General features: G+C 39.6%; 1 protein-coding gene across 19 annotated transcripts in view; it reads right to left on the reverse strand.

Moving 5' to 3' along the window:
* KIAA1217 (KIAA1217 ortholog) overlaps positions 1-14,909 on the reverse strand; it is a 366,730-nt gene that overhangs the window by 97,590 nt on the left and 254,231 nt on the right. For 9 of the 19 annotated variants that reach the window (XM_048294948.1, XM_048294904.1, XM_048294930.1 and 6 more), the window contains one exon: positions 6,629-6,709. The exons of 8 other annotated variants lie outside the window; for them this stretch is intronic. In XM_048294948.1, the coding sequence (XP_048150905.1) occupies positions 6,629-6,709 (81 nt within the window). Of the gene's footprint in view, positions 1-5,593; positions 5,611-6,628; positions 6,710-14,909 lie in introns of those variants that run through there. 2 more of the 19 variants (XM_048295001.1, XM_048295004.1) reach the window with 2 other exon arrangements.

Raw genomic sequence — 14,909 nt, forward strand, 5'->3', positions numbered from 1 at the left:
GTCTTCCTCTTAATCCACCAGTTCAAATCCATAGGAGTTCCACTCTAGTAAGTGGAGTGGCACAAACATAAAGCCAACACAAGCTATAAGTGAGATCCCCCAAATATACACATAGGGTTTATGAAAGGCCTCAAGCTATTTGTCATGCTCAGCTCCTATAAACATTACATTTCAGGATTCTGAATTTTAAATAGATGCTAACAAAATTCTCAAACTCAGCAACAACAGTGGTTATTCAAGTAACTGAGAGATATGAGTGCATATTTGATAGCAAAGCATTTTTATCATTGGCAATGAGCACTAGGCTTGAGGCTACTTAATAATCAAGCGGATTGCTAGGTATCACTTCTTAGGAAAACCAACCCATGCAGTGGGGAGGGAACCAGCAGCATTTATGTAGCTATAACTACAAGGACTTGTAAAGATTGTTGAAGAAAGCAGTGCAGAAACTTTCAGCATTATCTGACCCTTGTAATAATTATTCAGGATGTTGATTCTAATATCAAATAAGATAAATAAGACAAATGGCAAATAAATACTTAACAAGTAATGCCACATTTTTTTTTTGCACTGAATGTTCACTAATATTAAAATGCTTAAAATAAGACCCCAGCAAGTGTCATTGTAAGGACTTTTCAGGAACTAGCACACAGTACAAGCATTCACAAAATAAATGTTGACCCCAATAGTCCATGTTTCAGGACCCAACAGTAGGCATATACTGTTATTATAGGCATTAGAGTCATAGTCTAGACTGCTGCTATGTGAGTCAGAATGGTACTGTAGCAACAAAACCCATAATGCCTAACAGAGAAGAAAACTCAAGATGTGCTCACTAAGGAACAGCATTATCCAAAATTTAAATGTAATGTAATGTAAATAGATATTCCACAGAGGCAGACTAACCCAAAGGAACATCGGCACATTCCAAGTCACTTTGGTGAAAAATGCCAGAGAACAGAAGGAGGTTCAGAACTAGGCAGCAGGTCTCTCTGCCCCCTCTGCCAAGACCAGGTAGGTTACATTTCCTCAGTCAGCCATGGTCTTCCCCCCAAGCTGCATGTTGGGAGGCACCCCCATGTATTTCTTTGTGCAATAGGGTTCATCTTTCAGCCAGCTGAGTAGAGCTGACCCTCCTTAAGGACTTCTCTGACAAAAGATGTTGTCTGTGCTAGTTCTGGGTTAGAAGATCATCAGAAAGGAAAGGCCAAAATAAGGACAGACAATTCTGGTGCAAACTTACATGTAATTACACAGTGCATTGAGATGTCTCTTTTACTTGGGATATACCATTTTATTTACAAGGATATAGGTCCTTGTAACTTTTTCAGGGTATATATTTAAATATAGCACATGGGGCTAGCAATTACATAAGATCCAGTATCTTTCAATTACTCTTGGGATTTGATGAAGAATTAAAACTGTAGTTAATTATGCCTCATGACTGGTATCTGTCTGCTACAGCTTGTTAAAAGAATGCATTTTCAATACATCTGCTTTAGTCCTTTCACTGACTCAGAAAAAATAAAGAAAAAAAGTGTAAGGTTCTTTAAACGCAGTAAAATAGCAAATAATTAGGAATGAAGTCTGAAAGTACCTGAATAAGGAAAAGTGAAATACTGCAGAGATACCAATCTAATGGGCAGTCATGGAGCACCAGAGATTTTCATCAAGTTCTCTGTATGTCTCTGCCTCTGGCCCTCTGCTCACATTTGTCCACACTAATTCTCTCACGCTTTTGTTCTAGCCGGTTTTATATTTCTGCTCTTCATAGTGTTCTTTTATGCTTGTTTCCAGTTATTTTTCATACTAATCTATATAACAGAAATCTTTTTTCCCTCTTTTCCTTTCTCCTGCAAATTTGATTCACACATTTCCACAGACAAAACAGAACTAAGAAAAAAAAAATCATATAACCTGAAGATTTAATTTCATCTCTTGATCAATTCACACTTCTTGTTTCTTGTCTCCAGGAACTTCCTTAGCCCTTATCTAAACAGAAACTTATCTATTCAGGAGAAGAATCCTACATATCTTGGAAGTTGCTAGCACTCCTGGCAGTGTACAAATGGTAAACAAAGACATCAAAAAATAATACAGAGCTAGTAAAATATATTTTTCCAATCATGTACTCTAAAGAACAAAGCACAGGCAACCCCTCCTCCCCCCACATTTAAGAGTCTTCTTGACATTTCAAATAGAGAGGAAAAATTAGTAGAAAAATGGAAGCCTACTCTTCTTGACCTTCAAGTAAACTATTTGTCCTGTGACTTGTGCCAAAGATGGATACAGGATATGTGACAGACTGCAAATAGGCATATAAACAGGCTGTGTTTAATGTATGATGAGTTTATTAACTCCAAAGTATTGCCACAGCACATGAATTATTACTACTGCAACAATAATACTTCATCACATTTGTGTCAGATCTAAATTATCACTGTCTGAAGGATGGATCTGCTTTTTCCACAGATACAGAGTCTTTGGGTTTCCATATTAACGCAGCAACGGGGTTTTACTTGTCTGGACATGCTATTAGTGACACATTACTGTTGAAGAGAGAGCGAATACTACCCATATTATCTTGTTCTTAAGCATTTTCCATATTTTTCCACAGCACTTTCTCAGACGAGTTAAATGCTTATACGTGTCTGTATAAACTCAAGTTCATAGTACATCTGTGCAATTGATGTATTTGGATACTGTGTCTCACTGGGGGAGTTGAGGGTGGGGAGATGACTCAGCAGCTGAATGCAACATCAAACCATCTCTCATGACAAGCTAACTAACTACTCTCTGTGTGCTTTTTCACCATTACAAGATGTAAAAATCTATGGCATCTTTCTTTCAGATGCCATCAGCTGGAAATGGTACCACGCCAGGAGCAGGCACATGCCAGCATCTGTGTTCTCTAGAGCTGAAGAGAGAGAGACAGCAACTGCCCACTTGCCCACACGCAGATCCTGTAGGTGTTGGCTATACTCCTCCCTGGTGCCTACTCATGGACTAGCATGTCTCTATGTCTGCTTTCATTTCTCTATTTCATACTCAAACTTTTCCCTACTTTCTGTTGAATCAAGGACAAGTTACAAAGCCAGTTCTTTCTCACAAGCACCTCCGTTTGGTGGCAATATTGATTTCTATGGTATGAATGGCAAGAATTCTTTCCTCTTTGATAAGGAGAAAGACTATGCCTAAGCCATGGTTGCCCACCACCCCTAGCACTGAACCAAGGTACCCCACTTGCCTGGAGCCTCCTTGGCTTGGAGGCATGTTCTGCGCTGGATGCTGCCCGAGCTCGCCCTTGTCAGCAGCACTACCGGCCTTCTCCTGCCGCCGGCGGTCCTGAGGGAAGCTGAGCTCGCCATACTCACACCGGAGGGATGCCAGCCAGCAGAGCACAAGTCACAGAGCCCCCCCCGCCGGCCACCTGCTGTGCGGTCATTGAGCAAAGCAATGAATTCAGTGTACCGTGAACCTGAGGTACTGCCCCAGTGCAGATCTTATGCTCTGAGAAAGGGAGGAAACAGACCCAGAAGAACTTCTCCAAGTAAGGTAAAAGAAAGCATTCCTCCTCCCTCCCATGGTGAATGAGAAGGAGGGAAAGATAACTCAGTCATCAGCGTCAGCAATGCTCAGTCACAGCCACGCGCTACCCGTCACTGTGACAGGGTCAGGATGCTCCAACAAGTAGCCATTTTACTCAATTTAGTGAATTTATTTGAAGGCAAAACTCCTCTCTGCTTTTGACAGGATCTTTATCACCACTCTGTATTCACCGATGCTGACCCCAATTTCTTCCACCTAGAGGAAAAAAACCACGTCTAATGATGTGACAGAGCTTATCTGCCATATTTTTAGGTAGTAATGATATTCAAATCATCCTAAAAATCTGCACATTTTCTCACGAGCCTTGCTAGCTCCTGTTGGTGGCCAGCTGCATGCTCCCTGCTGTGGCAAGCTGCCAAAACCCATTTATTTTAATCCTGAGTGCTGTGAATCACCAAGCAGGACATCCACAGGCTGCTCCCCCTTGGCAAGACCATGGCTGGCTCTTCAGCTGGTTGATCCCCAGAGTTAGTTCATGAAACTCTGTTATAAATGACTAACATAAAGCAACATTTTCAAACTTTTCTTTTTTAACTGTAAGCACCTAGATAAATGGAAACCTGTTTTTCAGGAAATCTGTTTGTTTATAGTAAAGATATTCATTAGGAGCAATAAAGCTGTAGGTGCTCAGCCCTTATGCTGCCAGACCTCTTATTCAGATGTTTAATTGCAGGAACTTGCATTTGAAAATGCTGCCCTAAGGAACTCAACAGCCCATCTAAGAGCAGCTTAATTGGTCCAGACAAGTCCAGACTGAAATATGCAACATGCTGTGGCATCTCTTTGAAATACGTGTATTATCAGAAAACCCCAAGCCATCCACATTAAAGTGTAAAAATATTTTACAGTATGTTTCTGTCCAAATCCAAGGTTTTCTCTTTCTACAAATGCCTGCCTGAAATTTTAGGGTAAAAATTGAAGTAAAACAATAGAGAAAACTATTAGTCACCCACTAATAAAAAGTAAAAGTCATACTTAATGAAAGAAATCTTTAAAATAAAATCATTTATCTCTCTGCTTTATTCTCATCCTTTTCCATGTGAAGACTTTATTCATACGTGAAAGTCAAATTTACAAAGTCCCTGATCACCTCACTATTTTTCCCCACAAAGGCTTCTATGGGTCCATCAATTTTGCTCAGAGCAAAATTTCGTCTTTCACCGTCTCTGTCATATTCTTGCATCACAGCTTCAGTTTATTATTACTTTGTTTAAATAAGTTATCCATAAATTCCAGCCTGGATATCAGCATTTGTCTTAATTAAAACCTTATGGCAATTTCAGTTGGAAGCTATTTTTCTTTTCCCTCCTGAAAAACTCTACTGTGAAGTATTCACAACCCAGCACGACCCTTTGTTCCATCCAGGAGATGGCTGCATTTCATCAGCAGCGGGTGAGGTAACTCCTACCTACACAATCTCCAAAATCGCCATGAGAACTGTGAAGATTAAAAGGGATGATTTAAACAAAAACTGTCATTATGCTGATTAAAGGGGAAAGATCTTTACATGCTTAAAACCACATGCAAAAACTAAGAGGCGAGGGGTGGGGGGGGAGAATATATACTAGATGCCTAAATGTACCTAGAGGATAGTGAGTTCTGATTCAAGAAGATTATTTACCCACCCCTGTTCTCCCACATATGTCCCTAAGGAAAACAGGAGGAGGGCCTGTTTCTGTGGTGTCAGTTTCCCAAAGCAAAGGAACACAATGCAGCGATCCTGGAAAAACCTGTTTTTCTGTGTTTCTACAAGCTAAGAAGGCGCTCTGAATTAACATGCTATTTAAAAAATACCCGAAAAAAAGACCAATCGACATGAGGGCCGGTGAGTGGGAGCGAGGTCTGCGGGCAGGGTGCAGCTGCCCGCCCCCAGCAAGAACAATCGCCCGGGAGAGGCAGCGCTGCCTCCGGCGGCAGCACACCCACGCCGGGGACTTATTTTTAGCCTCTACTCGTAGAAGTAAACATGTGATGAAGCACTTACTAGAGCTTGTTGCTCTGGCACCTGGGAGAGTTAGGGGGCTGCTATAGGAGAGAAGTTATGGAAGCTTCTGCTGCTCCTCTCTCCCAACTTGTCACCTTGCTCTTCTGCTTCTTTTTCCCTCCCTCGAGGCCATCTCCTTGGTGAGGGAGGAAGACGCCTTACAGCTCTCCACACCTCTGCCTCTCCCACCCTTCCCTGTGGTCGGCATGTTTATTGGCCTGCTTAAATCCCGAGAGTGGAAACACAAATGAGGTGCAAATGAGCCGCTGCCACTCTGCCTGCTCCGAGGCATCCCTCCTTGCTCCCAGCACGCGTTATCTTGGTGCTTTTATCATTGCGCTGTTGGCTGCGGTAGAAACCACGCAGAGGCACCTTTTACGTGTGGATCTACAAGGCACGACACATTCACTGCCTCCCTAGGGGAAAAAAAGGTAGCTGTTGTAGACATCCATCCTGTATGGCGTTACAAGCCATCTAAAATGGAAGAGAAGCTCAACGGGATGAAAGGTGAGATACAGGTGACTTCAGAGGTGCACAGTGTGCGTATAGTGCCGCAAGTTGCAGAACTAAGATTTTTGCATGTTCAGTACAAAAATACTGCTCTGCCCACAGAGCTCTCCTTCAATTTGCAGCAAGACTTTTACCACCTAAGCCTTATTATATATATTTATACATGTATGTATAAATAGAAATATAAGACTAGATTTGGGACAGTGTTTAGGAATCACTTACTTATCTAGGATCTCCTATTGAATTTTGGTGGATTTCAGAGCATCTAATACAAGAGCTTCATGTCTATCATGCCATTAAAGGAACAGTCAGAATTTAAAAAATTGTCAAAGGATGCACATGCATCACACTTCCATATGCAATTAATCTGTATGCGTAATTCTTCATTGCTGTGAAATACAGAGACACAAAGCATGCAGATTCATATTTATTTGAGAACTTTAGTTGTGAAGCAAGACACACAATTAAAGGGTCACAAAATCAATTCACAGCAGAGTGCAGAAAAAAGAAAAGTACAGTACTAACTCTCTGAGAGGATTCAATTTTCATCATGTACCTTTGAATGTCAAGTTCTGAATGAAGGGAGACCAACATGCACTGCAAAACCTGTGGATCAAAGAGAGGAAAGAAGGGGAGGGGGAGAGATAATTGTTAACAGGAAAAGAAAAAGGAGAACAATATAAATTAAAAAAGAATAACTTGTACATACTGAAAGTATACTGAAAGAAGAGAAGAGAAGCACTGAAAAATAATGAAGGAAACACGTAGCAGAGAACAAAATGGTCTATCAATACTTAATATGCAATATTCTTAGAACTCTTGCTGGACTCCGTTCAGATGTGCTACACATGGTTGTATGTCAAAGAAACAAAGAATGTTTTAATATAAGAGTTAATGGCTGAAAGCTGAGCCATAGAGATTCATATATATATAAAAACCGTAACTGACAAATAACAAAACATTCTTCCTGAGAAATGATACAACTCTTGGCTGGAGTTAGCAGCAGTCATTACACTTTTGTGTTTGTTTCACACTTACTACAGAGACATGGAATCCTTCAAGCAGAACTTAGAAATACTGTGTAACTCATGATTAACCACAACTTTAAAAAGAATAAGAGAAACTATGGTATGATTAAAAAGTCTTCTCCAATCACATCTCTCTTTACTATTCTACCTCTGATCTTAAACCCCATAGAATGTGAGAATTTGCGAAAAGGGGTTTAAAGGCCAAAAAAACCCAACCATTTTTTCCCTCCAACACATGAACGAGATGCTAATTGGAGGGGAAATTGCCTACTGCTGTTTGAGTTCACAGAGGTGGAGCTCCTGTATTTTCCTTAATCTTCACTTGCCTGTGGGTGGAGGTGAGAGAGATTTCTGTAGAGTGCTCTAAAAATTCTTCTCTAAGCAATCAATTCCTCCTTCAACAGCGTCAGGATCCCATAACAACTGCTGCTTCCCAGTTCAGAACATGCAGCTATTCATACCAGGCAAAGAAATGCAACTGCTTTGACAACAAGGACGTCATTGTTAAAGAATCTTATTTAGCGAGTAATTATAATGCAAACAGCACAATTAAGAGAGTAATTCAAAAAATCTTTTGAATTTTACAAACCCAGAGGATATGAGCATGTGAGAGCTGATTCTGGGGAGGAGATAAGCAACTTACAAGTATGCTATGATTTTTCATGCTTTTGTCATTGGATACTTTGGAAGGGCAGTACCATTTTATTATAAAGAGAACAATAGATCATTTTTCTCCCTATGATAACGGCATCATTTAGAATTGTTCAAGTAAAATGTGATTTTTACAAATAAGCTATTTATGCAAACACAGTACAAATTAAATGTAGCCTTCCGGCAACAACTGGAAAAATTCCAGTTCCAAACCACAAAGACAAAACAGTCTGTTGCTAATGTCTCGGTAATACTGAAACTGTATTGGGGTTTTTCATGTTTTTATAATGTTACCACCCCACATATGCAAACCTGAGAAATCCGCCTTGGTTTTTATTAAACTAGTCTGTTTAATAAAGAAAAGAAAAGAAAAAAGAAGAAAATAATTTTGTAATGACCAAGTCCCTTCTCAATGTTAAACAAGACTTCCAAGGGAAAAAAATCATCCTGCATGTTTGCTTGACATTCAGGCATCATTACACGTGAAGACCACACTTCAGGAGGGACATTACTGTGCCCAACAGCAGCATTAAAAGCGTGCAACAGTCACCCTGCCTAAAGCCATTGCATAGGAGCAACTTGAGCTACTTAGTTTTCCTCAAACCTTGTCACCTCATGGAGAATTACAACTGCCTCACTTTTCTCTCCACTTTCCTAGTCCCAAAGGAAGTGAAACATTAATTCTGACTTAAGGGTGGGTAAGGAAATGAGGATGCTTGAGGAAACCTGCAACACTTCCCACCCTCAATCCAGAGAAAATGTTGCCTGTATCCCTAACTCTCTCCCCCTCTCATCACAACATGGTATTTATTTTAAAGCAAGTAGATAAATGAAGATTTGCAGTTAAAATACATAAAATTAGTCCACCTTAGAGCCAGAAGTCTCTCCCTCCTCCTGCAGGAATTGATTTGAAATCATACAAATATGCTGCCAGATTCAGAGCTAGTGTTCTCTGAAAAAACAGTCTTGCAGGAAAAAAAATGAAGCCCACACAAATCCAGAACCACAACAGCAGTGCAGCAGGAGGCTTCTTCAGCTCCTGCATGAGGTAGCACAAGGACACAAACAAGGCATCCACAGTGTTATGTGGCAATCTTCAGATCTCCTAAAGAAAATCCAGACATGCCAGTATGGGAGAAATATAATTAAGACCATTACTGCAGCCCACGTAAAGACCTTATTATGAATGAAATTTGAAGACTTTTGGGTCTGAACCCAAACCTGAAGCATGGCTTCCTTTGGAACTTTCCAAAATATTTCTTAACTGTCTGCATTTCTATCCAAACTCAACACCACACTGATGCCTTCATCAGCACTCACTAACCTCAGGAGTATTTGAAGATGGAAAACAATAATAATCTATTTTTTCCTTTACTTCAAGATTGTAGAGGAGTATGATTTTTCTTCCATCTGTTGGCATGCATATGGATATATATATAGTCCACAAGGATGGGAAATGAATCCAAGGAGATCTTTGCAATTTCCAAATGCAGTAAGGGCTGTGATCTCTCCCAGCCCAGTGACAGGTTCCTGGGACAATCCCCTGTCTTCTGCTTCTCTCACCAACTCTGTCATTGTTCCAGAGAGATGAGGCATCCAAACAAATACCCAGCATGAGGGGAGAAACAGGATATTGGAGCAAATCCCACAGAAGATTAAAAACCCCTGGACCTGACTTACTAAGAAATAAAGAATTGTAGAGTGCAGAACACTCAAATAACGTGCTCTGAGCAACCTCTGCTGGCCAGCAGATAGGATCCCATGCCTTCTCCTAAATGGAGTTGTACAGAGCCTGTGATTTCATTCTCATCTATGAGTGCATGTCCTTAGCTGGCTTGAATGAACATTACTTGACCAGCTCAAACAGCACAAGGAAAACCTGTGAAAGGTGGGCCTGTCACATCACGGTGAGATGGAAAAATGACAGAGATTTCCACTTTCTGTTACCAAATACCTTCAGAGCACAGAGGCTCCTGTTGAAACCAGTGTTATATTCTTATGAGTTGTGGAAGCAAATAGAATACAAGAGGCACCAACGCTTGTATATGTTGGACTGACATGCAAAGAAACATTAATACAGGCAGGTGGATATATAAAAGTAATACATAAAAAAGTCAACAAAAGAGCATAAGTAGTTTCTTCTGGAAAAAGGTGGAAAATACTAGAGGCCAAGGAGAATGGAAGCTGGGGCTGGGACACAACACACAGCTAAGGAACGGTTGCAGAGTGTCACTACTGGCAGGTATGAGGAGGAAGGGGCATTACATTTGAGAAAATGTTGGGAGCCAGACATCATTGTAATGAGAAAAGTACCAGAGACAAAGGAAACAGCTGCAAAACATGTTGCTTTTGAACTTTAAACCTAAATGAGCAAGTGGTGGCCCTGGAAAAAGGTGTAGAAAGCTAAGAGTCATAGGAGGAAAGCAAAGTTGCCAGGAATGTGCTGAATGTTGTCAAACAAAGACATAAGAATAAGTCTGGTGAACACCACTTGTAAGGTAGTGCCCAAAGGAGTACACAGCAGCTTAGGGAGGACAAAGATTAATACCTTGGGGCTGACTGACTGTATTAGTCATTATTCCAGGGCCCTCAAAACAAGGGTGAATGAACTGCAAATCTGCCTTGTGGGATCTGCTTGCTAAGCAGATCAAAGGAATGTATTCACCATTTTAAGCAGGATCAGGCCTGTTGAACACTGAAATTCTGAGTATCCAGAGGAAGACGCAGATGCTTGGGACATTTGTGTTGATGATTTAGTAGGAGACATCTGTCCCCCTGAGTCAGTCTGAAATAATGTCACAGAAGGGTGTTAGGAGCACAATGTGCTCCCTCCGCAGGAATGCAGCACTGCTGTTCTGGCCGGCAGTGACATACAAGCCAAAGTGCCTTTTCACTGGCAGTGCTGCAAAAGAGGAGCATATTAAGTTCTCCCCTTTTTTTCAGTCTGTGTAATATGCCCTTGATTTATGCTTCTGGTGGATTTCAAAAGGGAAGTCCTTACAAAAGCAGAATACATTAAATGCATTACATTTATCAAGGGTCACCCAGGAAGATGACACTGTTGTTCAGAAAAAAAGCAGCTAAAATCAGAGAAATGCAGGAGTACAGAATGAAACAAAGGGGAGTTGTGCCAGGACCCCAGGACATTAGGATGACAATTAACGTTCCTTAGGTTTACAGTCACTGGGTGAAATCCTGCAGAGACATGCAATCAGCTGAAGCTGTAGGGAAATGATAATGAGAACACAAAGGGCTTGAGATGAGTATGTAGATGATAATATACAACTAAATGAGATGCTGACTCATAAGTCCTCTTAAACAGCTTGAAACTGAAGGAAGGAAATGAGGATCAACTGCCTATATCCTGTGCGCAATGGTTTTGTGGGAAGGATGCGAGAAAATGGTATTTCTCAACAATTCTGGGATGGGAAAACGTCAGGATAGTAACTCAGCTGGGATCAGGCCAAAGAGGTTCTTCCAACAGAAATGCTAAGCATACCAGTATCTGCTGAAGAAGGGAAAGGGTGAAGTCTTTTATCACATGAAAACACCATGTACAGGATCAACTGCAGGCGATCTACAGACAGCACTTAAACAGCTGTGGGGGTGGGGGATGACACACGTGGTGATGGCCAATGACAAATGTTCTAAAGGAAGCATGGAAACAAAAAGACCAGCGAAATTCAAACCAGGAATGCACTCAAAAAGATAGCAAAGGAAGAGGTCTGCACAAAACATTAGGACTTCTTATGTTTCAGATTTACAATTTACAAATGGTAAATTTACAATTTACCATTGATTTACAATGAATCAAATGAAGATTTACATTTTCCAGCACACTCTTCATCTACATATCCTTCAAACTGCATATGCTCTTTGGCTCAAACTCATTGAACATTACAGCTAAAAATGACATATGTTAACCAGGCAAACTATTTTGGGTTTGATTTCCAAACAACAACAAAAAAGAAGGGTCTTCTCTACATTGTTGATTTCATCTTCCTCACAGTTCTTGTAAAAAAAATAGCTAAAACCTTGTGTTTAATCTATCTTATCTTTTATCTTATATAACTTCATATATATAGTAAATGTTAAAAGCAAACACCCAGAACTAGACCAAAAAATTTTTCAAGGGAATTCAGATCACAGTCCAAATTATACTTTTTAAGAGATACAAATTATTTACACCTTTAAAGTAAAAAATAGTCTGGCATTTAAGAGGTTCAGAATTTCTCCAGGGTCACATAGCCTACCCCCTTTTCTTGTCTCTACACCCATGTGGAGATGCTGTGTTGAAGCACCTTATTTTTGCATTGTCTCTACATAAAGGCAGTATTGTATCTGTACTCCACATGCAATAACAAAGGAAAATATAACTTCTTGTTCACCTTAGATGACTTTTAAGTCTAGGGGATTTTAAGAAAGAACCTGCAGGGTATTGTATGTTTCAGTCTTGGCTTTATGCATAAAGTATATAATTAAGCACATAATTAGGAATAATCATATAAGAAGTCCATGAGACTATTTTCATTAAAGACGTTAGGCATGAACAGATTGTTTGGTTTTTCTTGGGCTCTAGCACCTACAGGGGTGGGCGCTTATCAGACTCTCCTCTTTCCACATTTCACATAAAAGTAAACAAGACAACACATAAAAGAAATTATTCCTGTGTTTATGATCTGTCTCTTCCCCACTACAGAATTTAAGTATCACTTAAATTCTGTCAGTGCAACATGCAAACCTAGACTGCTTGGTGCAGGCTGAAGAAAATATGATGATTGGTCCTAATTTCTCTAAGGTAATCTGAACCTGATTCGAATCCATGAACCTGAACTTGAATCACTCCTTTGTGATGCAAAATTCTGTAGGTGAAAAGCCTCCATTGTACAGACACGGAAACTGAAAAAAACATTGACTGAAGATCTCAAATGTGGTTGCCTAATGAGGCTTATGAGTTTACAAAGAGGTACCTCCCTGTGCCTCCTACTAATTCTGGTAAGATTAGCATGAAACAGACCAGTTTTCAGTTATTGGTTCAATTGGGGGTTTTCAGCCACTGACATGTAATATCTGACACATCCAATAATTTAAGTATGGATTCAGAGACTAAACTTTACTAAGTAAGTGTCAAGTATATTGTTTACCATTTTTCTGAATTTGTTCCACTGTTAGAAATTGGGACAATTAGACAAATGCAGTATCTTTATTTCCAATATTATTCACTCCCTTCCTCCTATTGTTATCACCTCTTCTTGGAATCACAATAAATTGCTGAAGATAAACAACAACAAAAAAATATTATAAATCTTTATAAAGGAATAAAGAAACGATGATCTAAGAAGCAAAAGATTTCATGAGCTGTTTCCAGTATTTTGAAAAGTAAGAATAATAGAGAAAATGTGATGTTTAAAGAGCATAGCTGTTGCTCTCTCTCATTTTTCTGTGATATTTTTCTCCCAACTTTATTTAAACAACTGGCTGACCTGGTTATTCATACAACAACCATCACTGAAAAGCACAGTATGGTGTATGCAATGACAACTGATGGTCTATTGAGAACAACATCTCTGAAATGCAGAAAAATGCACAGACTTGTCATCTTTCATTGCTCAGATTTAATTGTAATGTTTCTTTTAGAAGTTCTTGTTTTAGGATTGCATTTTGGCCTTCAATATTGATTAAATTTACCTAGTTTTTCAGTCTGTGATCTGCTCATCCATTTAAACCTTATAAAAACTACTCGAAGTGATAAAAATTTGGATTACTTCCTATTCAGAATGAAAAGGTTACAGGAATTGCTCCCCCACCCCAAAAGAAAAAAAGAATTATATTGTGTTTACTCAGAAGACAGTATAAACAAAAACGTGTACACACATTTTGTTCCACCTTTCTGCTGTGTACCTCCAGAAGACAAAACAACTTCAATGTACAGGTTTTCTAATAACTTAAAGCCCACAACTTCAAATGATGGCAACTGCAGGTCTCAGCCAAGAACCACCATTTTTAACTACTGCCCTAGACAACTTTAGGAAAGGGTTCATGCAATAGAGTGAGTACCTGCCTATGTCAGGATGCCTGGGACTGCATCCAGCAGCCTGCTTTTCTGCTCAGCTTTTACAAAAAGTAAAACCTACTTCATTTATATGCTTCAAAGCTCCTAATTTCTGTTAAGAAAATAAGTAGTGGAGCAGAAACAATTTAGAGAATACTCATTGAGGGTAACCTGGGTAAGAAAAATCAATGGAGAACTGCAGTGACAACCTCTTTCTTTGGTGAGTGCTCTCTTAACCAAGTATTTCTCAATATATTAAAGCATTATTAGAAAACTTAATCAGAATTCCTTGACAACAGAGAAGTGGGTGAATAACTTTGGTCCAGTCATAGCTTTCTGTGGTCTGAGAGTTAACAAGCTTTGGTTTGCATTCCAGTCACAAAACCACTTTTCCTGTCCTTGGCCGACCATATGCAACAGAACTCACAGTGCCTTTTTACCTTACATGGTTTCTGCAATAATTAACTCATGAACAGTTTCCATCACACTGCAGGGAAAACTGCTACAGAAAAGTATTACATTTATACACCACATTAAGTTTGCTCTTAACCTCTTGTAAGGATCACTGTCTTAGCACAGTAGGGAGGTTTTGCAAAGCAGTCTCCTGCATTTTCCCTTAGAACACCTAAAACTTTGAACTACAACATCAAACATAAAAAGCTGTTTTATGATTAACTGGATTTTATTACCTTCCCCCCTTACTTAAACACATACTTGTCATCTACACAATTACAAGAGAACTATGAGCTCAGAAATGCCTTTTTGCAGCATACAGCGGCTTACACTTGAATAGTTATAATTCGAGTGGAATCCAGGAGAATAAGTCAGTCTTATTATCTCATAATATCAGTTATCTCATGTAAGTGAGATAGATAAATATTAAGTACATATAATATTATACACAAACAGTGAGATTCTGCACGGTCCCAAGTGATTCCTGGTTTTGATACAATCAGGTATCACTGTTATAATGCCAGGGGCTAATTGACTCCAGCCAACTTTAGGCTGTGGAAAATTATTGTAACATCACTATTGCAAAGCAACACTTTAAGTTTTCATTGATAAGGATATTTAC

Source organism: Corvus hawaiiensis, chromosome 1 (genome assembly GCF_020740725.1).
Source record: "Corvus hawaiiensis isolate bCorHaw1 chromosome 1, bCorHaw1.pri.cur, whole genome shotgun sequence".
Taxonomy (NCBI): domain Eukaryota; kingdom Metazoa; phylum Chordata; class Aves; order Passeriformes; family Corvidae; genus Corvus; species Corvus hawaiiensis.